General features: G+C 40.1%; 1 protein-coding gene across 2 annotated transcripts in view; it reads right to left on the bottom strand.

Moving 5' to 3' along the window:
- Positions 1-24,460, bottom strand: part of LOC145437408 (uncharacterized) — a 52,914-nt gene that overhangs the window by 22,836 nt on the left and 5,618 nt on the right. The window contains exons 4-23 of one of the 2 annotated variants that reach the window (XM_080314619.1): positions 23,611-23,841; positions 21,688-21,794; positions 20,790-20,941; positions 19,572-19,716; positions 19,073-19,191; positions 16,763-16,977; positions 15,557-15,690; positions 14,747-14,840; positions 14,549-14,682; positions 13,508-13,722; positions 11,877-12,076; positions 10,910-11,015; positions 7,844-8,005; positions 6,648-6,771; positions 5,537-5,834; positions 4,502-4,627; positions 4,298-4,443; positions 2,321-2,503; positions 1,119-1,159; positions 949-1,044 (exon numbers count right to left, since the gene is read on the bottom strand). In XM_080314619.1, the coding sequence (XP_080170745.1) occupies positions 949-1,044; positions 1,119-1,159; positions 2,321-2,503; positions 4,298-4,443; positions 4,502-4,627; positions 5,537-5,834; positions 6,648-6,771; positions 7,844-8,005; positions 10,910-11,015; positions 11,877-12,076; positions 13,508-13,722; positions 14,549-14,682; positions 14,747-14,840; positions 15,557-15,690; positions 16,763-16,977; positions 19,073-19,191; positions 19,572-19,716; positions 20,790-20,941; positions 21,688-21,794; positions 23,611-23,841 (3,028 nt within the window). Of the gene's footprint in view, positions 1-948; positions 1,045-1,118; positions 1,160-2,320; positions 2,507-4,297; positions 4,444-4,501; positions 4,628-5,536; positions 5,835-6,647; positions 6,772-7,843; positions 8,006-10,909; positions 11,016-11,876; positions 12,077-13,507; positions 13,723-14,548; positions 14,683-14,746; positions 14,841-15,556; positions 15,691-16,762; positions 16,978-19,072; positions 19,192-19,571; positions 19,717-20,789; positions 20,942-21,687; positions 21,795-23,610; positions 23,842-24,460 lie in introns of both variants that reach the window. The other variant, XM_080314618.1, reaches the window with a different exon arrangement.

Genomic DNA, 24,460 nt, shown 5'->3' on the forward strand with positions numbered 1-24,460 from the left:
GTAACCGAATGATTTTATGCTGAAAATATTATGCTTCGAGTAACACTCAACTAGACGTCGTTACAGTAAGCGAAATCTAAAAGTTGACATGCAGGTTTTAATGCGTCCACAAACGATAAAAAGCCTGTCCCCCATCACATTGAAGATACTTTGGTATTTTTTTCGCCCGTACCGATTTCATTGCACTTTGTGACAATGTTGTGGGTGGATCATGACCTCGGAAAGATGATATATTCAGTACCTTTCGCGGCTTTGTACTATCTGTTTTTTATGCTGTTGCATGGAGATAGTGATCATCCAACCATGAATGTATCACATCCTAGAGTAATTTGCCTCTGGTACAAAAACCCTGATTCGAGAGAATCGGCAGACTCAATTGCTAAACCTACTTTCATCGACGTCTGACACATATTCGTATGTCTTGTGTAATATCTGCATCTTAGGAAGATCTCACCAGGAGAAAAGGATTCCAGGTTAAGTAGTCAGCCAGCTAAACCTATCATACTTTGGTTAGTTAAAATACTACTCCCAGAAACTAATACCTCTGCGCTGTGATACAGCCATTCAAGGTTTCAACGCTTCCGGAAATCAAAATAGTGTCGAAACTATAATTCTTGTTGCTAAATTAACTTTCAGTGGCAAGGAGTGTATAATTTCAGTACATGAAAAAAACATATTTTATCAATCGAGTTGAACCAGCCCTAATTATGAGCCACAACCAAATCCCGAGGACAAGAGCACATGAGTTCAGTAATGTCATGAAAAAGCGTGATGTCACAGTCCAAAGTCCAACTTCGGTATGGCTCTGCAGTGCATTCAGTGATTGAGTCTTGAGGAGTGTACAATATAATGTTGGCAATGCATAATACGACTTTGATGCACAGAAGGACAGAAAAATGGGTTAATGTTTTGCTATCTACTATAAAACAGTCACATTGAATCACATACTTTGATCTTGAGAGGTTTCTCTTGTAAGATAGGTCTTGACAACATCCAGGGCAACGCTGCTCGCTGTGGAATCTGACGATTTCGCTGTGGAACGACCTGCAGATCGCGTAATAGTAACTTGTAGTACATACAATAATGATATTTTCAGAGTAAATGTGACGATAACATACTCTTGCTGTTTCTTTCGTCTGACGATGGTGATTTGCTGCAACTGCAATAAAAATCAGAATAAGTTTAATGAGTCCATCGCTTGATTACCAGTTTGATATTTTGTTGATAGTAGATACCAGCCCCAGTGCTCAGGCAGAAAATATTTGCGGCATAATCATGTATTTGGTCGCGACTCCTGTTGACACTATTACGCGTATGTACTGGTAAATAAAACTTGAATATAGCATGATTTAGAACTTTTTCCCACACCGTAAAAATGAACATAAGCTACTCTTATTCCAACGCGACGAAAGAACAGTGTGGTTAAATCCCGAGTACCCCAAAATAGATTAACAGCCAGGTAATAGACTACAGCCGCATATTTTTAAGCACATTTTCACTTTTTAAACTTCATAAATCAGCAATAAGACAATGAATCGGAAATAGTCAAAGCCGCTTGTCATTAGTCAGTGATTGAAATAATTCTTCAGATATTTTCTGCAATACCGACTATTTGAAGAGCTTCTTGGAGGTACGGAACTCCAATATACCATTGGTTAGTATATTCATATTGAAATACGGTCAGGGATAATTGTCAGTATCTATTAGAGAATTGGAAAGAACATTGTACATCAACAATCGTATCCACAATGTAAAGCAGCAATCTCATAAACTTTGTTTTATAATTTATATTATCTATGTATTGTAGAAGCGTATTCAAGGCAACATGATGCTGTCAGCATTGTGTCCTGAAGGTAGGCCTAAAACAAAAACAGAATCAGCAAATCTATGAACAGATAGTTCCTCACATATTCAACTTGACATCATCTTCTAAGAATCGGCACAACCAACTTCAATTCCTCATTTTGACAAATTGATTGCCGAGGTTGACCACTGACCGGTTAAAAATCTTGTCCATATCTACATAGCTATTATTTCCATATTTTCTCGGTCACTACATAGTCAATTAAAAATAGTGCGTTTTGGCCAATAATCTCAATGTTATAAAGTGCGGCCCGCGAACGGATTCAGATGTCCAATGCGGCCTGTGAATACCGACAATTCAACACAGCAGTCACCCATTTACAGGTTAAAAATTTGCCGGAAATAAAGGCAATTTACTTTAATCAAACATCGGCTTTCAAAATAAGGACAAATCCAAGACATATGGATGGCATGGCAACAGGGTGTAAGTGACTAGTTCCTCCGAGCCGCCTCCCACCTGGCTTTCATCCCCAACAAATTCCGCACGAGTTTGTCGACCTCGTCGGAAAGCTTGTCTTCCACCACTTTCATGTCCTGCTCCTTGGCGTGCTCCAAGACTCTCTGCGTCAGCATGCCGGCCACCATATCGCTGACCGCGGAACTTAGAATCGATTGAAGCGTGCTCAGAGCACTGCTCGAGCTGCTAGATATGAAAGCGAAATTGACAAAATAGTAAACATATTATATTTATGTTACTTGGATGCGATGCGAGACTCTGTAGGCAAATGCTACACAGACTTGTACATTACTTTTTTTCTCACATTCTACTGGCTACTTGATAAAATTGTTAGGTTACCTAACTGAAGCCTGCACAACAAATTTGGTTCATTTCCAATCAGTAGCCGCATTGCTACAGGAGAAGAAAGTTTTTTATTCATCTTAAAAAAATAAATAATTTTTGTTCATACATCTGTTCACCCCATGAAATTGTTAGGTTGTCTATAGAAACGATGCTCTCAAAATTTGGCTCGATTCCAACGAGTGGAGGCGAGGTTATTGCCGTCGAAATATTTTGGATTTCAATAAAATAGTATTTACGGTGACCAATGTGGTGCCCACCGTAAATACTATTTTATTCAAATCCACGTTTTCGACATCAATAACTCCGCCTCCGCTGGTTGGAATTGAGCCTAATTTTGTGAACATCGTTTTTACAGACAACTGAACAATTTTATGGGGTGAACAGAAAATTTTGAAATTTTTTTTTTTATACACTAAATAGAAACTTTCTTCTCCTGTAGCAATGCGGCTACTGGTTGGAATTGAACCGAATTTGGTGTGCAGGCTTCAGTGAGGTAACCTAACAATTTTATCAAGTAGCCAGTAGAATTTGAGAAAAAAAGTCATTTTTGAACACCCCTATTGTACAAACTACTGGATTTTCAAAAAGCGCAACTATAACTATAACTAGTATTACTGACTCTTCAAAATACGAAAACAGAACTAGAACTACTCACGTTTCAAAACTCGCGACTGGGACTAAAACTGCTAACTTTTAAAAATTCGTAACTATAAGTAGTTACTTTTTAAAACTCGCAACTAGAACTAAAACTAGAACTACTAGCTTTTTAAAATTCATAACTATAACTAGAAATACTAACTCTTCAAAATACGCAACTAGAACTGGAACTACTCACGTTTTAAAACTCGCGACTAGCACCAACTTTTAAAAATTAGCACCAACTTTTAAAACTGCCAACTTTTAAAAATTTGCGACTAAAATTAGAACTAGAACTACTCACTTTCCAAAACCCGCAACTAGAAGTGGAACTAACGATTTTTAAAAATTAATACGCAGCAGAATGGACAGCAGACTCTCATTTTCAGAACGGTAATCGCTCACCTCTGGCGTAGGGGTTCCCAAGTCATTAAATGTTAAGAACCGTACTGAACTCGATTTCAATCTCCTAGGCGACACAATAATTTTTATTTTATCGGAAATATCAGACACAGAATCGATATTTCAAAAAGGACGGGTTTCGAGTTTGAAATGGGTGAGATTTCGACCCCAAAAACTCACCCGCTGGCGACACCACTGTTAGAAGTGATGGCCCCGAGCTAGCAATGGCTGCGCAAGCGCACAAACATCACTCAACATACGTGTGGGCAAAATTTTTTCAAGTTTTTAAACATCAAAAAATGTCAAAATTTTTATGTTTTAACGTCAAAATCTTCCGTTTTTAGGTAAAAAAAACGCTCTACTTATTAAACATTTTGTATCGGACACCAAGTTCCACATTTTCAATGCAACAGTAACCCGATGTATGGGCATATTCAGACCTCGCCACACCGTTTATGAAATGTTATGTTATGAAATTTTGGAAATCAAATTTTTTCAGCTATAGAAAGACTATATACTATAAATGAGCATTTGACAAACGCTCCACAGGACTATTTCGAGTGCTGTTCAATGAAAGATAAAAAAACGGCCCACCTCCTACTGCCAGACACCATGCTAGCAACTTGTGTGGCCAGCGTACTCGCCCCTTCGCTGATGGCCGACCGGGTCGAACTGTCCAGGCTATCTGGATCGGTGACCGCCATTTCCACAGCCTGCCACATTATTTTCTCTGCCAAAACCTGAGACGCGACAGATCACCGTTACACGGTTGTTTATCCTGCAACGCGGAAGCTTCACCTTGATCTCGGAAGCTATCTTGTTTTGAGTGACGTTGTCCATCACGTTCCGCACCGTCGATTTGGCAAGCTTGTTAATACCGCCGTCAATGGCGGCAGAGTCCGCCGTGCTTTGTCTGACGAGGGCCTGTGAAATACAAGCTTAAAGTGTTGGCTTTACAATCGAGTCGTGAACCGACTCAAGTGTGACTCGAGTCCCGATATTTTGGTGACTCGACTTGACTTGAATCATTTTTTCAAATGCGTAAAATGACTCGACTCGAGTCAATTATTGTATTGACTCGACTTGTACTTGAGTCACTGTGCATGACTCGAACCAAGTCGTATGAGTGGAGACTAACATGGTAAAGACTGACATTTCAGTGTAATTTTGAAGAATAGTAAAGTAACCACGCTATTGGAATTTTGTGTATTGGTAGTGGTACTTGAAAATGCGACCAGAAACTGCTAAAAGTGAGGAAAATTAGTATATTATAAATCCGAACCCTTCGATATCACCGAAAAGAGTTATAAAAAGTGGATTTAACAAGACTTTAACTGGAAACTGAGCAGTTAACACAATGACTTGGACTCTAGTCATAATAACATGACTCGGACATGACCCTCAACTCGCTGACTTTGACTCAGACTTGACTCGGTGGCGAATTGAAAATGACTCGAGTCAAAACTATAAAAGTGAGTTGTACTTGTGACTTGGAGCCTTGTGACTTGGTTACAACCCTGGTTAACAGTTCGTCAGTATCGACAAACATGTTACACACATCTACTAATAATCATGAAAAGACATATCTCTCAAGTAGCGATCGACCTCACAATGATCACATTTGAACAAGCCATTTGGGATACAGAACTACAAAATAACGCGAAACAATAACTTCATAATGTTAATTTATTCGCTAAAAGCTTTTCCACTGACTCTCATTGCACTAAGACACAGTTTTGGTCCATAAATATGAAACTATTTTCGATGGAAGACAATCTGAGTAACAAACACTTCAATTTCAACCACAGCTCAACTACTATACATCTGACTTACCTTTGTGATAGCCCCATCGGCAGCCTCAGCCGCCAGATCGCTAGCCCCGGAGCTGACTATGGACCGGACGGAGGCCTCGTTGGCAACGACACCATGCGACACCAACTCGGCGATCTCACTCAGAGCGGAACTGATCCTCGTCTCGTTGGAAGGCGTCGAACTCTTCTTACTTTTGGATTTACTGCTCGAGCTTCGAGAATCGTGAAATGCGTTCCCTTTGTCGCGGCCTATCTTTGTGGCTAATTCGTTTAGGCCCGATGTCACCGCTGATCCGCCATCGCGGTCCGTCAACAACCGCCTGAACAAGGATAATCGTGAGGGATGCTGGAATCTAGAATTGTTACGATACCGACTCCAATGAAGTTATGGCTGCAGCGGAGCACTCAAAAAACACATAACATGACAGCAGAGGTGGCAAGCAACACCGACACTCTACGCTGCCAACTTTGGACGCTTTGGTTATACTCTATTTTAAACAAATTACGTGTTACATGGTCATGCGTTAAGACAGAGAATGCATCGAAAATACCGTTCTGTTCTCAGATGCCAGTCCGAGTCCGATTTTCCTGCCAGTCAGTCAAATATATTGAAATTTATATCTTAACCCCAAAATGTAAGAAGTTTTTAGATTTTAAATTTATTCAGAAGTTACGAACATATTTTTCTGCAAAGTGCCGTAGAGAAAATAGACTGCATTATGTATTTCGGGCGTATGCCACAACTATTCAAAAGTAGCTACTCCTCTGGGGCAAGTTATATGTGAAAGCTACCGAGACTCTTAATGGAACCTTCCGGCAGCGCAATTAAGCGTCACTTGGCAGCACGATGAAGGCTATAACAAACAGCAAAGTCGCATTTCTCTCAAACGATATCGAATAGTCATCATCACATGATATTTACCCAGGACTATGCGAGTTTTGCCTTGCGGAAACTTCAATATAATCGTACTCAAATATCTTATGTCAAAAGACTTCATTAAATGACGTTTCCAATATTTCATTGAGTTGCATTGTTATTAAATTTAAGGTTGATTTTGATCTTACGGTTCACCAGTCCGCGAGTTGAAAAGGGTTGAGAACTACTTCGTAGTAATTCGTAGTAATTTCCTTACCTTGCAATGTCGTACGACATCCTCCGCACGTCAGCGTTGGCTGCTTTTTGCGACGCCTGGCTGGTCGTGTCGGCGAGGGCGTCGACATCGAAAATTTCACGCAGAAGTCGTTCCACACTGTTCGCTGAATCAACAAAAGTAAAATTTAGAGAGATCACTTCAGTTTGTTGATAATTTCGTCATTTCAAATCACAAACAAACAAGGATTAAAATATATAACGTCCTGACGTAGAGTAGCAGCCCAAGAGGGCAATATAATGAAAAGATCGGAATGTGTTGACACGTCATGGAGTTGTAGAAGTCTTTTAATCAGACACCTACATTGGCATAAAATATGTGGATCGTTTGCCTTTTTTCTGGGTGTCTCGAATGTGGTGACCCTTTTTTTAGTCATCAGCTTACCAAATACAGAGATAGGGCACCGAACAGTTTCAAATCGTATATCGCTTCACGACCATAAACAGGTCGGGAACCCCTGGCTTAGAGCATGCACATGAGAGGTGCGCGCATTGCACAGCACATTTGATGAAAAATAGCAGAAGACAATATATAAAAGGACAAGCGATGAAAATAAAGTGGTGTGTGTCAGATAGTGGTATGGTATTCTCAGTCGCTGACTGATATGCAAAGCGCATAAGCTCCAACTCAAATTCTAAGGCCCAATTAAGCGATTGCTCGCCGTTCAGAAACATAGCTGCTTAACAAAAGGATGCTGAACACAGGTAGGCAAGATCATACGCTCATTTCCACTAAGAGTTAATTTTATCAAATTTTAGTTTCAATACGTTTGTCCCGCCGTGGAAGCCTTGAAACCTCAATGGGTCGCATCACAGCATTCAAAATATGTAGTTCAGGGCTACACACGTTAGTGGGTAGGGCATTTCTGAGAAATAGTGACCATCACGAAGCATTGTCTCAAAGCATAGCAAAATAGGTCTGGTCGAAAAAATATCTAATGATCTTCAATGGTGTCAATTTGGCATTATTTGTGGTCGCATAAAATACATATATCTTAATTTTCCAAATCATTCATACTGTTATTACATCATAGTGACGATTGTCAACTTAACACTTGTTACTTGACTCAGAATCAAACCACTCAGCGACGCAGGTACTTAATTCTGCACAGCCCTGCACATAACTCGCCAATCGATACTGTTACCAGAAACAAGAGTTTAAACACAGTAAAATCTCACCTGGTCTTGCCTCGAGATCGCCCGTCAGCTTTTTATGCTCCGGCAAACTTTTTTTCAGCGATATTATCCCGCCGATAATCCTGGCCGCAAGACCCAACACTCTCTCCTCCACACCGGCGCACGACAATGACATCAGAGACATCCCGGACTCTGGGCGTTTACCTAGAGATAAGGATGCAATACAAAACTAATATCTGGATCCCTTCGTGCAGCCAATTTCAAAAAGATCGTTGCCGGAACCAGAGGTTCTCAAACTGGGGTCCATGGACCCTCGGGATTAGTTTCAAGGGGTACGTGAAAGGCCGATGACAAAACAACAACTATAAACAGCATTGCCATACTGTCCATACCGGTCGGGAAGCACTGCCTTATATAACTAACTCGTTCTTATTCCTAAGATTTATCTTCATTTTTGACTTGGTGTAGCCGTGATTTTGATTGAACGAAATTTATCACCTTTTTTAGTCAGCAATATACAGATTTCGTGGTTAATGTAGCCTACTTAGATCTATGGCTGTCCTTAGTTTTTGATCCAAGTTTATGGCATCCCTGAATATAAACTATACAACTACATTGTAAGTTGCTCTTCAACTATTCCCTAATGTCAACGAGGTGCCATTGGCGAACTTGATGACCACTTTTTTAGTCATAAGGTGGCTCAAAGTGATGGAGCTTTTTATTTAGCCATCTACTCCCGAAGTTTCACTCAGAATTTTGTGCAGGCACAACGAATTTTAAGGTGTTTATGCAACCACCCAGCTAAATTGAAGGGGCCGTGTTCAAAAAAGCTTAAGAACCCATGCCTTATACCAGTGGTTCTCAACCGGTGGGGAATTCAATGGTTTCTGGTGGGGAATAGACGCATTTGTTCAAAATTATATACAGGACAGTCTACATATTCACGGAGACACATGCGCAATTACCGTTACCAGTTAACTGCTCTGGAATGTATGTATCGAAATTTATATTGCGTGTTGTTCACAAAACCTCATTTTTAACTCTGGATGGCCAATGATGGCGTTACAAACGCATCCAGCACGACTAGTTTGATGTCAAATAACGTTTTCGCGAAATTTTGAGCGTTACTGGTATCGGTTCAGAATGCGTGTTATGTTGCAGTTATACGCGATTGTCTTGCGTACTGGTGTGGTTGCGTGTCGTTGTGTAGTCAAACCAGCAAATAGCTGCTCTGTGATAACAAGAGTGCTTGGTAGTTGGGAATAGGACCGTAACTGCCGCACCCCAAACGGGGGGGGGGGGGCGAGTTTTCGCGCTCCTTGCGCGATTTATTATTGCCGAATATCTGATTATTGGGTACCCTTCCCCCACGAAAATACGTAGAATTACTAGAAACGCAGACTTCGGCGTCGGCCATTACTGCGCCACGACGCACCGAGGCATATGAAGTTATAGGCCATGTAACATACAACTCCGATAAGTGTGCCAGAACGATCAGCAGCGAGAAGACCTTGGCCGAGAAGGAATGCCCTTGTGGTGACCCAAAACTTCGATATATATACAATATACATATATGTTTAATTGGCTGAATGGCTGGCGCCCAAATTTCCTGTCCTAGCGATCTGAACCCCACAGGACGAATGCTATCCCGGAGGGAAAATTATTTGCCAGTAAAGCAATACCAATACCAATTTGAAATCATGTGTGCCTTTTAGTTTTGGCGATTCCCATGTCTTTTGACATAGCAGATATAGGAGGTCACGAAATAGCATAATGTAACGAAGTCAACATAGCAACGAGTCCGCTCGAAGATGTTTAATTCTTATTTAGGGGTCCAACCTTTTCCGACACACCTCACTCAGCTCTACCGGTAAATGTGATTACGTGAGCAGAGAAGGGATAAACATTGATAGCAAAATATATGCAATTTCCTGATCATAGTGGCTGATTCAAAAATGAATTACATAAATTTATGCGCTTCGCGCGTTTATTCAATAAGACGACGCACTAAAGAGTAGACCCGATGTAGCTGATAAGTTGCAGGGAAAAAGCGTACAGGCTCAGCGGAGCTGCGGAGGTTGTAAGTAGGGATGGTGCGAACGCGAGGTTCACGTTCGCGTTCTGTGTGTGAACCTCGGAAATTTAGAGGTTCACGTTCACAAACGAACCTTGTTAGGTTCTGCACTGTGAACCCTTCTCATATATCCCAATTTCCACGACATTAAAACATGTTTGGTTTAAATCTACTGCATTTCAGCTGCGGGTCGCTCTATGCATGGCGCTTGCAGCATAAAAATCAACACTAAACGAACATGCACCTTGTCAATCTGAAAAAATTTACTTGCTTTGTTACAAAAGTTTGCTCGAAATATTCAGCTTTCCGTTTGTGAATATTTAGTGACTCTCTGCAGCGAGCGTGACCCGCAATCACAAAACATCAAGAGCGAAATACGCTACGTTGAGGTAATCAGTAGGGCAAGTTTTGCAACTTTTTGTACAGCTTCCGACAGTCTCCTAGATACTCAGAATCTATGTTCTATGATGTTTTAAGCTGCTCAATATCAGCGTAGCAACTAGCAATACTCAGCCCCCGAATGCATTGTCCGTTTTGGCCTAGACCGCTAGGGCGTGAGCTTATATTCGCTTGCAAGTACTTGACGGAAGATAGTGATTTTATGGGATTAATATATCATTTGATTACCCGAGTTTAAAACGTTAATATGTACTTCAGCATTGTGGGATTATGTGGACCGGCCGTCGCTAGGTATAGTGTACACTGTACATTAATATAGGCTATCACTTCACTGAAATGTAGGTCTGGAATTAGCAACATGACGTCACGTGACGTCATAGGTTCACGTTCGCGTTCACACAGAACCTTTAAAAAAGGTTTGCGTTCACACGAACCTGAACCTTTCAGAGGTTCACACCATCCCTAGTTGTAAGGACCCAAGACCAACGTTTTTGGGCGGGGCTGACAAAGTGCTGTTACGTTCCTGGTGGGGAATGGAGGCTTGGAATAAATCTGAAGTGGGGAATGAAGACAAAAAGGTTGGGAGCCACTGCCTTAGACAAATCGAAACATTCGAATCATCACAATGCACTCACCTTCATTCACGGACGATATAATATTCAACGCCAGTTTGGATATTTTGGCTTCTAAAGCCGCGCACTCCACTGATTCCGGAGTCTGAGGGCTTTTCGATTTGGCGATCTGAAATTGACATGTTAGGAAATATTGGCATTGCGGGAAAAAAGGAATCGAACTCAGTGCATAAGCCGGTATGTGATGAGAACTAGCAGCTATGTAATTTCGTTTGCACATAAAATTACCAACGACTCTGACAAGACGTGATGCCAACGATACGCGCACGTATTTCATTGCAGCACAGCAGGAGATATCAATCACTTTATTTATCTTACAAATCAATACGCAACCACAGCAGTAGATCACGGCCCTGTGCCTTGTCGATTGTCATGAAATGGCAGCCCTGATATCGGTCACAAAGTGAGATGAATCCACTGCAATGGATGTGATTTTCTTATAAATGATTCAGAGTGTTCAGAAGAGCGGTGAGATAGATATGGTATTCTCGTTTCTACACGCGACAGAAAGAATGAGAAAAAGCCATCGTAAAGTTCACAAAGAATGCAACCACAAAGTTCTACATCGCAGTAAAGATAATTTTCCCCACCACACCTATTTCATTGCTCTTCATGACGATGCTGTGTGTCGCGGATTTGTCATTTGCACTAACATAAGTAGCTTTTTATGACATGTTTCGTATGCTACGATACAACCAGTCGAGGTTTCAAGGCTTCAAAGTCGAAAATACTATATAAACTACCAGTTTCATTGATAAATTAACTCGTAATGGTAGGGAGCGTGTAATTTCAGTACTGGAAAATTGATCTTTCATTACTGGATTCAAATCATTAGAATTAATACTCAAATTTTAGTGCCCAGCTCTTCAAATGTGTTAAGAAATATTGGAAACAGAATCGCCATCAGAAAGGAGAGTCTTTAGAGGGCTTTAAACCCGTGTTAATGCAAATATCAATCCTGACTACTCACATCTTTCACGACTTTGGCGGACAAGCTCGTGACTTTCTCTTCCAGATCGTCGCACATCGCGAGATGCTGTCCGATCGTTTTCCCCGATTTCGGGTCGAACGTCGCCAGTATCGACCTGACCACGCGCAACGCCAGAACGCTGATGTTGGACTCGATCGAGACTTGCGAACAGGAAGACGAGGTGCCGGTGGAGCCTGGTCCTGAATATCGGACACTATGTCACATGAACAACATTACAATTAACTTGAATCATGTGTCGGTATGCCAATTTTTTTCTACACATAGTGTTCGGTTAAATTGAGAGGTTGCAGTAACGGACTACATCTGTTTTATCAGAGAGGTCAAATAGAAAACTTTTCTGATGGACAGATTCCTTCAACTATGTTTTTCCCATAGAGTGAGAGAGAGAATTTATTCGGTCCATGAACATTGATAATACACAGATAGATAAATACAAAGCAAAGTATATATAATTCAGAACCAGGCAGTAGCGAAGGGATCGGGAGATCATCAAGTCAGCTACAGCCTGAAAGGATGGTTGTAATATGAAACTTATCACATAATATAACACAGATAACATAATGTCATTCTACAGTCCTACCATATTAACAAGGCAAACAGATTTGAGGTTGGGCAGAAAAATGCCAAAAACTATATTTTCATAGTCTGTGTAGGTTACGTGAAATCATGTTTTAAGGGCATACCTAACATAGTATTTCATACTGTAAAACAACATAACTGGAGCTGGTAGAGTGCAATATTAGAATTGCAATCATGCACTTACCTCTGAAAAGTAATAGACCAAAAATTGTGTATTGAAGTTTATACAATAATTGAGGAGGAGGGGGGTAAGAAGAGACAAATCCATGGGGGTAAGTTGAGACATGGGTATTTTAGGGCTTTTTCATTGAAAGCCTCACAACATTCAAAATTTACTGTTCAAGACACACATAATAGATTATTTATCTAGTAGTTGACCAGATGTGACCAGACAAAATAATAACAAAACTCTTATTGTTGCTGAAGCCCATGAATAATTGGTTTTCGATGTCATTTAAATTCGTATATTATATACAAGTTCTTTTTACAGGCGAATTATTTGATGATGATTATATTTTATTCATGATGTTGCTGGTTGATTCATCATTTGGGATGAATTGGTGGTGTAATGATCCAGAATTGCTTGGTGTCTCATCTTGAACACGGTGTGTCTCTTCTTACCAACACCTGGGGGTAAGTTAATGACATTTGAACAAGGATTTTTGAGGCCAAAGAAATCCATAAGTGTGTTGTTCAATATAACTCAAGACACAGCCATAAATAGTACAGATCACAGGCTTTCCATTGGTACAAAAATAAATCCCTAGAAGGCATTACTCTTTGAGTGGTGTTGAAATATCAGAAAAGTGTCTCATCTTGGCCTCCTCTCCCCTATATTGACTTCTCGTAGAGGTACCTGCATTTAAGCAGGATATTTACTTTACCACTCCATATTTATCGTTCTAGTGAGAGTATATAGGGTTAGAATGTGTTACAAATGCTAGTTCCGGTGAAAAATAACTGTAGTGCCGGGCTTCATCACACACAATATAATTGCTCGCCAACAAATACAAAATCCTAGAACACGGCACCTTTGCGTTCCATGCCGGGCACGACGTCGGTTACGAGATGGTTGGCCAGATGACTCAGTTTCTGCTCCAGCGAAGCCGAAAACTCGGAGCTTTCCGTGTCGCCGATGGGCGATTTCGAAGAGGATTCCTCGGGAGATTCTTCTTCCAGTCCGAACATGACGATTTCGTCGATAATCGATTTCGCGACGTTGTTCACCCGTTCGTTCATTTGCTCTCTGACAAAGCGAGATGAGAACACTTTGAATAAATTTTGGCACATGAAGATTCGTCAGTTTTGGAAATTGATATCATGTAGTGAACTTCTCACTAAAGTGGTTATTTTTTAGACCAAATGCGGTTCACCTTTTTTCTATGAACGATCGCATTTCGATTACTTATGCGGCGACCGGCCACATTCCAGCGGACGGTAATAATAGATCACCAACATCTGATTGGATTCAATGACATTTCCAATCCCAGTCAAATTTAGCGTATCTCAGATATAATCCAATACCACCTCAACGCAGACAGGCTTGTCTACAGTTTGTCTGAGGCTATATGGATTCACGCTACGCTCCTGTATTATATAAAAATGTCATTTTGGGTGTTAGGTGTTGGAGTATTTGGTAGTATTAAGCTTTATCACACACAATCGCGATTTAATGATACAAAACCAAATTACAATCTCTTATATTCCTCCAAACGCATAGGCCTACCCATGCCTAACGCCAGATTACGACTAAAACAAAGGAAACATTGAAATATACCAACTTATATCATCATTGAAGCCACTGTTTTAGCAGTTTATAACTGTATTCAACTGGTCAATCACCGCATTTTTGCTAATTCCATTCTTTGTGAATACAGGTGTTGCTAGAATAGAACCAATATTGATCTGTAATATAATATAGGGCTTGATAATAAAATATCCAAATGAAAAACAAGGCCATGGAGTTCTAGTTAACATTTTGGAATCATGTGACTGGTGCGGACCGCAAACGACCCGGAAGGTACTAGACGATTTAGAAATACAGGTATAACACTGAACCGAACAACGCTCACTTCTGGATCTCCGGGTCCATGACGAGCTTTGTGTTAGCAAATATCTCCTGCACGACCTTTTCAGATAGTTTCCGCACGGTTTCTTCAAGCAAAAGCCTCGAATCAGAGGCCATATCGCGACAATCTTCATTGCTCTGCAGGAACATAGGAATAACCAGTCTGCTGTGAAGGACAAACTTGAATGTTGACACAACTTACTGGTGCCGAAGAAAATCGAACTCTTCTGGGGGTCGGAGGTCGATTTTTAGTGTTCCCGATATCTAACGGTAGCTCGGTGTTGGAAACTCGGAATCTGTGAAACAGTGATGCATTGAGAGCATAACTAGGCGGATAAATATTGAAAATAAAAATAGTAACACAGAGATAGCCTGCATTGTGATTTTTAATATATGCAGGGCTTTCATACTGTCCTTTTTTCTCTGATTTGTCCTTATTTTGAAGGGCGTTGTCCGATAAAACTACATTGTCCTTATTTTTTATTTCTGCCCTCAGTTTTTCAATATTTTCGGCAGGTTTGTTCTTATTTTCGGCACTAAAGCCGTGATTGGGACTGCATGAAAGTGATGGCCATTTTTATAGTCACCGGCGATAAAATCCTTGGTTTTTAATCCTAAGTTTTTTATCCATGTTGATGGCAACCCTGAATATAGACTAACGTGCAGCTTTTTTGACACGCAGGCTATGTATGAATAACTTGGGGACACCCATCGCCGCATTAATAGTCATCCTAAAAGGTACTCAACAGAATTGGTGACATTGATCAATAAAATTGGGCATCGGTCTGCTTGTGATCACAGTGAATACCTGAAGTCAAATTAAAATTTACAAATTATCGAAGAAAATTTTACAAAATATTCATATGCAAAGGCAGCAGATGCTTATTTTAGTGGTTTTATTGTTATTTTTCCCTCTCTTAGCCCGCTTGAGATTGGTAAGAATGTACCAGACCATAGGCTAGATTGAAAACATACTTTGCAGTTCGCACACCATTCAAAATTGCCATCTTACCGCACATTGGACTTCTTCGATCCAGCGTATGCCGTCACTTCATTGGTAGTGTCATGCGCAGACAATACCAACGGCAGACAATCGGCATCCTCGGCAAAAACTCCAGAGCTAAGCTCACGTAAAGTGCCCGGTATCTGAAGAAAATAGCATTGAAATGAAATGAAAAAGCATAAACCAATGCCGTCATCGTAATAATAACGGTGAAGGAAATTCAATCTCAAACAAACCGAATTAGGAAGGGTAAATTTGAAAGAGAATGTACACATTATACAGTGTGGCAACGCCAAATTCTTCTCTCATAAAAATGCAAATTCTGTAGGCTTAAACTACTAGTTCATTCCCATATGCACGGAAATGGCAAATGTGGGCACACCAAGCTTGACCCACACCATAGCCTACCGTTCTCCTGTAGCGTTTACGGGAAAACCAAAAACTAGATAAGATTTAAAATCACAGAATAGAAACATTTTCCTATTTCGTCTAATAAGACAACAAGAATTATCTAGTTCTCAAAAGTCTGGAACAGATGGCTCAATCGCAATGTACTACTTTTAGATTATACATGAACTATTTCTGTTGGCATAAACTTGGTTGGCGGATTCTCATAGAAGTATCGAACAGGGTCGTAATGACTCGAGTCACATATATTAGGTGACTTGACTCGAGTCATTTACTCAAATGCCTAAACGACTCGACTCAAGTCAATTTCTGTATTGACTCCACTTGTGCTGGAGTCATTGTGCATGACTCGAGACTGAGACGGCCAAGACAGACATTTCATTCTAACTTCGAAGAACAGTAAAGTCACCACGTTATTGGTATTTCGTCTATCAGTCTTGTTACTTGGAAAATTGGGCCAGAAACTGTTAGGACTGAGGAAAATTACGATATTATGAATGCTAGCCTTTCTATATCACCCGAGTAGAGTTTGAAAAGCTGGTTAAACAGGATTGCACTGAAACCTTGACAGTGACCACATTACACAATGACTTGGACTCGAACCACTACTCAATGACTTGGACTCGGTCTTGACTCGGTGGTGAATTGAAAATGACCCGACTTGACTCGAGTCATAACTATAAAAGTGAGATAGACTTGTGACTCGGAACCTTGTGACTTACAACCCTGGTCTCCAATATTATACATATCCGCGACCGCTTCAAGACAAGTTAATGACCTCACAGACGTTTAATAGTAAATCCTCACCGCTTTGGGTGCCACTTTCACTCCCATTTTGCTCTCGTAGGACCCCAGCATTGGGAAGAGCACATTCTTGCCTACGTCGATAATGCGCATCACCAAATTCTTTGCGAACGCCTCCAGATCTTTACCCCGCACTTTGCTCACGTCGCGCCTTGCCTTATTGCGAGCGATCATTACTGCGTTGTATTCTCCAAACTCCAGATCGCCGCCAGAAGAGCCTACAACCGATAGTACGCTGCTATGAGGGCCTCGAAATCGGCTGGTTTGCGAGTGGTCCAGCATTTTAAAGTAGGTTGGTACAATTATTGATATAGAACCGTGGTTTCCAAACTGCGGAACGCAGGGGCATCTCAAGCGGTACGCGACTAACCTTAGCGAACCTATAATTTTCTGTATTGGTAATTATAGGGCAAGCTTTTGTTGCACTAAAAACTTGAGAAAGTTGCATTTATTTTTTTAATTTTAACAAAAGTTGCAGAGTTGCATTTTGACCACATTTTGCTCGGTTGACTAAAAAAAGGCAAATTTTCGGCTCAGCTCCCGAAATACCCGTAAAAGCGTTATTTCTGTGCTGATTTACGGTGTTTCAGTCGAATTTGGCCGTGTATTTCACCACAATCGAAAATACTTTCATGAAAAATCGAAAAAGTTGCAAAAATTTGCAAAAAGTTGCATGAAAAAAATGGGCAAAAGTCGCAAAAAGTTGCACTATAAGATTCCTTCAACGGCCTTAAAACAGAATTCTACATATCTTACGAGTATTTAGGAAGCTGCCGGAAGCTGTAAAAAAAAGTTGCAAAAGTTGCAAAAACTTGCCCTAGACTAATTAAATATGTAGATCATGAATTCTCTTTTGCTCAGTTTCCGATTAGCGCTTAGCCTTCCAAAACGATATTGCGCGAATGAGGCGGCAAAGCTTCGTGTTCCCATTTACTGAGAATCTTCAATGTAGTAATGACCTAATGGCACAAGCAATCTAGGGTGTGCGTGAGCTCTGTAAAAATGCTCGAAATGGTACGCGCATACAAAAAGTTTGCCAAGCACTGATATCGACTGTTCTTTCTAATTCTCATCTAGTATCTGACGATTACCTCTGACGAGTGTCAGCCGTAAATATTCCTGTTCATTTCATTATGAATATACTGTTTGATTGAATATTGAAGTTCTGTATCTCTGTTCTGATGTTCTGCACCGAGAGATTCTTCAAAGTACGATATTTACAAGCTGCCAGTAGTGATCAATTGGCGTCGGGGATCTATCTACTAGAGTGGAGTGAAAAATGGAAAATTTTGAATTTCAGAACAGACACTCGATATCCTGGTGCCAAATATCAAAAAAATTATTTTTATAATAATTTTGGGTTCATGCGCCCTCCAGTGGTCGTGCAACTGCACCGAACGAGCCAAAAAAGCTAATTTTGCCATATATTGATTAACGCTTACGCTAGAAAGCTGGTTTTGGGCTTAAAAGATGCAGAAGCTACAAGTTTCTATTCCACTTCCACAGAACTTTGTCTTAAAAATGAACAGAAAAAAAGTTTCAAGCAAATTATTGATTTTTAGGCTGTTTTTACCGTAAAAGTAGGCACTGAAGCAGTGGATGTGATGCCAAAAGCTTGCAGTGATTGATCTTATGACTGACAACTCCATATTGAAAGCACATAAATTGCAAATCCATATTGAAAACACAAAAACATGAATTCTATATTGAAAAAAGATATATTTCGAAGATGGTTTCACTACCTGAGTATTAGTATGCACAAACTTTAAAATCTCGTTTTGTATTTAAGGATTTCATCTGCTTTCGAGATTTCAGTTTTTATCTGATGAGGCCATCTTTACGTTCAAATCCCAACACATGGGCAATGGGCATATGCTTCGGTCACCACTTTAACGTCTCTTTCCACTGTGTTCGTGATTCAATCTTATCTCCGGCACATTAGTGATATATCTAGGGCTCCCGTGCTGTGGATAAGTTCTTGTTTTGTCAATGTCCAATCCTTACTTATATCCCCGTGGGTGTCTGATTTCAAAGACTACTTTAAGTTATTTAGTCCTATCTGTTCATTGTCAGGCAATCTTGTGCAGTAACGTATGGAGAAAATAGTAACATAATCTAATCCTTATTATATTGATACATATTTATAAAATATAGGCCCTACAAAGTTCTTATTTAGCATATAGGCTACGATATTCAATGAATTCCACACCCAAACGACTTTAACCCCATCTCACAGTGATTCTAAATCTTACAGAGCCGAAGAAAAATCTAATGCCAATCATCTGCATTAACAAAAATGCACTGTATACTCACTGCTGTCTTCAAGCGTACACAGAGCTTCTAGGATCCTAGTCGGTAACTGCACATCGTGAAAACCCAGCGCGCTCAACTGCCTGGTGATGGACAGCATCTCGCTGTGCCTGCCGTGAGTACTGAAATATTCACAGTAGTCAGAATATTGATAGCCACTACATAAGTCGTTACATCTCAGGACTTGCTGATCTTGATTTCGTAGAAACTTTAGCTGTCGCCATTGATGAATTTGCAATATTTTATTAGGTAAAACACAGTTGTGGCATTATGTCCCTAGAGGAGGACATTGGAGGTCATTATACATCCCTACATTGATGAAAAAGTTATGATTGAAAGAATTCTAACCGGCTATTGGCAAATAAAAAATTGCGAAGAACAATCATCATCAAAGAGTGTGCATTTTGGTAAGCAGGTCATCGTTAAAATGATCATAAAGTTTGAAGCGGTATCAACTCTAAACAAATAGGCCTACGCAGGCCTACAAAACGAAGTCAGTTACGTTCGCCTCCTGTCGCGAAACGTCGAAAACTCTTTCGGCCGACAAGCCGACCCGGTCCAGCCTTTCTGCCGCAAGCGTTCCTCGAAGCGTCTTCGTTCCCGTTCTCTCATTTTTTTCTCTCTCGCTTTGATAGACTCTATCGATTCTGCAAGCCGACAGTGAGTTATACGGAGAGGTGCTAGGTATATAAGTGCTCAGACTTTTTCAGAGCACTCAGGAAGGTTTTAGCAACATACACCAAATTTGGCTTGATTCCATCGGGTAGATGTGAACGCAGGGTTTGAAAATTTAAACATCTTTTTGCAAATTTTACGGGCAATTCTACCAAAAGTCGTCAAAAAGAACGATGCTTGATAATTTTTGCTCACTTCCAGCCGGTAGAAGCAAAGTTATTGCAGTTGAAAATTTCGGACTCGCAAAAATAGCATGGACGGCGGGACGGGTAATTCAAGAAATATTAATGAAAACCCAAATAACTTCGCTTCTAATGGTTGGAATTGCATCAAATTTGTTTTGCCTCATTTTGCCAACAATTTCACAAGGTCGACAGTAAAATTTGAAAATTTTTCAAATTTTTTTTTATATGAAGTTCCAAATTTTCGAACTCCTGCGCGGTCACACCTGCCAGTTGAAATCGAGCCAAAATTGGTGCGCGGCATTCTTAATAACAACCTAACAATTTAATCAGTGAATCCCGGGAATCCGTTAATTATTTTTTTGAATACCTAATCCTGATGCACCACTTATTCGTGCAGTTACATTTTTGGGCTACTTCCAGTCTTTCAGTTCAAATGGAACAGTTTTTTAGGCAAAACTACTTACTGTTACACTTCCGAAGAGCTTCTTGGAGGTACAGAAATTCAATTGTTACACTTCTGAATTTTAATAACTATAATAGCCACTGTATCACGGCATCTGAATATATTTAGGAAAAGTGGGTATAGGGTAATGTCGCGTTTCATTACACAATTTCCACAGTAGCCACCTCCGCTTAAATGCTAAAAGTTAGCAACCCCCAGCACGATCAAATTCATTCGATTTTTTACTCCAATCAATGAGGCTTTGACGTGACTTTTAAATCGCTATATCTACTTGTAAATGGAATAGAAATCTATGTCCGCACTTCTACTTCTACTTGACAATACCATGGCCAAAAGTTACTTTAAAGGCCTGCGCGTTGAAATATGGATGCTGAATTAACTGATGCTGATTCAATACCAAGCGTTGCTTTTTGCTTCCCAGCAAAATACGACTCCCATTTCGACACTCTTCTTTTCCTTCTGGCCTCCTGGTCCGCCACGACGCGTCTCAATTTCTCCATGTAAATCTCGTGGAAGGTCTTTTTTTTCTCATAATTGTCGATCATGATCCTGAAGACAGTGTGCTACTTTTATTGCCGTCTAGGAAACCTACTAATTGGATTTGTAGGATTCATGAACAATAACAAGTGGACGTTAAAAAATAAGCTTACTTCTATTTAGGCCTACTCTAAATTGTATTTGGTTACTTGCACTTCTTAATCAAATTGTTGTATATTTATGGTATCCCGATTTCCACTAAACACTGTTCTGAGCTCAAGTTTACACTTTACATTTTGAAATGTAGAATATAGTTCTGGAATATGTCTGCACCACTCAAGGTGAAATTGTCATAACAGCCGCACAAAATACCTCCTGTGATGCAACAACTGAATATATTTTCGAAATGGCACCTCTTTGTAGGGTCATTTTGTGTTACCGGTAGTTGCAAAGATGCAATCTACAATCCGCAAAGTAGCTACCCACAATAACCACTAAAAGTATGTGATCCCTCGAACAATTTTACTTTTTAACCATTTGTTTTCTTCTTCCACTTACAGTAGTTTTGATTGGTTTAAGAAAAGTTACTTGTATCTGTATTTCAGTAAGAATTTACGGTGTTACTTCTACTTCTACTTGAGTAGCAGTGCTAACTACTTTGACCACTTTTGGCTAATAATAAGGCAAATGAAATGAAACCTGACATTATAGCAATGATTCAGCTTCCTGAGAGCATCTCTATTTTCAGGCATAGAGTGAATCTGATATCAAAGTGTTAGTCAGTCAATGGGTTTTGAAGATCATAAGACAGAGCTCACATCTCTCTATACTTCCTCTGAAATTGCAATCTCTCCTCAAATGTCTGACGGCGTTCAGCCTCTTGCTGGTATTTCAGGTACTGCAATTTCTGTCTGAACATCATATCCTGCAAAGAAGTTACTACTTTTCATTGGTTATTCTGAATTTTAAAAGAAGGAATATGCGTCTTGGGGATATGATTGCTTAAAGCCAGCCCCAAATATTGGATGTTGTAGATAAAAAGTGATATGTGCGTGCAATCACTTTTCATGTTCTTTGAGCACCAAAAGTTCAACCATTGAAACTAAAATTTAATTAGCAGAATATTGTGTAAGTTGCTTAGGCCAGCTTTCTTGCTATCGGAAGGGCTGTGAAATCTTTGAGTGTCGCTTTTGCCAGGTGACGAATGATGCATAACGCTCCGTAAAAAGTGCATTGTGATTTTTAAAACGCATTGTACAACCTAATATATGAAGGAGTTTTTTCCTTTATAAGGGAAGTCGAGCGACAGTGATTTGGAAGGAGTATCCCTCAAATGTTCAATTAGGATTGGCCATAATACTGTAGTATTCAGAACTACAGTTGCATCAGCAAGTAGTAAGCCAAGGTGGAGGTGTGTGTATATAAATAAATAGCCGGCATCGTAATGAATAAAAATTTGTGTAAATACCAGAATAGAAGTGATGTAGGAAAATTTGCGAAAACAGTAATGAATTTTAATAGCGGTTGAACCAGAGCATAACTACATATCGGTACGGTGATATTCACAGAGAGCGTTTTTCTATTCCTTGTAAAGTTTGGCCTATATCCACATAGGCGTGTTTCTATCAAACTACACAGCGTGTTTAATTACAAATTTCAATTTTAAGTGCTTGCTTGCTTAAAAATCCAATGAGACTTCTTCCGATCACGGCCGGAATTTATCTTTACCGCCGATTTCATTTTTAAGTATACACTCGGTTACTTTGTTACCTTCCGCTCATTTCCATTATTACCAACAGTTAGAACTTGACTGAGATCTGGTTTTGGAGCCAACTAATAACTAGCACTTTCCCGGATAACCAGGCTCGTGATGATTCGAGTCACGATTTCGTGGTGACTCGACTTGACTCGAGTCATTTTTTCAAATGCGTAAAACGACTCGACTCGAGTCAATATGTGTTTTGACTCGGCTTGTACTAGGGCAGCCATGACAGACATTCAATTGTAACTTCGAAGAATGGTAAACTGACCACATTGTTGATATTTCATCTGTCAGTCTGGACACTTGGAAAATAGGGCCAGAAACTGTTAGGTCTGAGTGTAATTACTATATTGTGACTCAGGCGAGCCATTTTATATCACTCGAGCAGTGTTGAAATGTGGATTGAACCGGATTGCACTCAAAACTGAACAATAAACACAATGACTCGGACTCGAGTCACAATACTATGACTCGGACTTGACTCGACTCAAAACTATAAAAGTGAGATTGACTTGTGACTCGGAACCTTGTGACTTGGTTGCAACCCTGCCTGTAACCTTGATATATTTAATCGACATCCAGAAGACATGGCATCTAGCTTAAGGCATATTTCCAAAACTCCAAAGCATTTATGTGATCAGCTATACAGTCATTGCTATGCTTGACTGTTTGCATCTGGACACCGCTAAGCTCTAAAAAATATATTAATAGGCCCAGTGCAGCAGTTGCATAATTTAGATCTGTGACTACCTGCCTCCATGCTGTGACGTCACGAAATTGGCCGATATTTTTCACCTGTAATGGCTGATAGTCAGATACCAATATTTCATTCAAAGTGTTATATCGACTCGATATTATCAGAGAACTGATAATAATCAGCCTGGCTCTACCAACAGTAAAAGCTTACCGTCATCGATGTTAATAAGAAATTAGTATATTCAGATCGATTTTATCACAGAGAGCAAAACGAATGGCGCACCTGACATTCTCTCATGGCTTTATCCTTCATTTTTTGCTCCCTCAACTTTTCCCTCTCCTCCACGAGCAGGATTTTTCGAAGTCTTTCCTCTTTTTTTTCTCTTTTTCGTTTTTCCGTGTACTCCTGCATTTGGCAGATCAGTTCTTTTCGCTTCTTCTCCATTTCTTTCTCCATGATGCTCCTGACGTTTTTCACCTTCTCCACTTTCTTACTGATCATGCTATTCGCCACCTGAGCGACGGGAAATGGGATGTAGCAGCATTTCAAATACATTCAGGGATACCAAAGTTTCAAATCAAAAGAAATTCGTACTGAAGAGGTAATTTATAGCTTTGAGCTCATATGGTACTGCAAGGTAGCGCCAGGCCTAAATTAAAAGAACAAAATCTCTACCAGAAAATGGATCCATTAAGCTGGGTCTTTAAACTGGGCATTTAATATCCAAAACAAACACATTTATTTCGATCATACATGTTTTATGGAATTAGTTACATCAAGACATTCATAAGACAAAACTCTTGAAAAAACTTTCGTCATAATGCCGGACCAATAATCACTGGATTTCGTTTCACTCGTAGCTGACAGTTATAAGAATTGATAAAAACAACACATGACAATGGTAGGACATTTGATGTAATTTATTGGATTTGATGTCCTTGCAGAGTGCTTGGAGAGAGTACGGTCTTTTCGAGTCAGACCAAGAAAGATAGTGTAATGGTGATGCGTCCGGCTGTTCAATCCCCAGCCAGGTCAGACCAAAGACTCGAAAACTGGTGTCCGCGGCTATACTGCTAGGCGCTCAGCATCCACGGATAGCATGGAAGAGAAAAAAATGGTGGTGCAGACTACA

Source organism: Botryllus schlosseri, chromosome 4 (assembly GCF_051294905.1).
Source record: "Botryllus schlosseri isolate E-star chromosome 4, Bs_hap1, whole genome shotgun sequence".
Taxonomy (NCBI): Eukaryota; Metazoa; Chordata; class Ascidiacea; order Stolidobranchia; family Styelidae; genus Botryllus; species Botryllus schlosseri.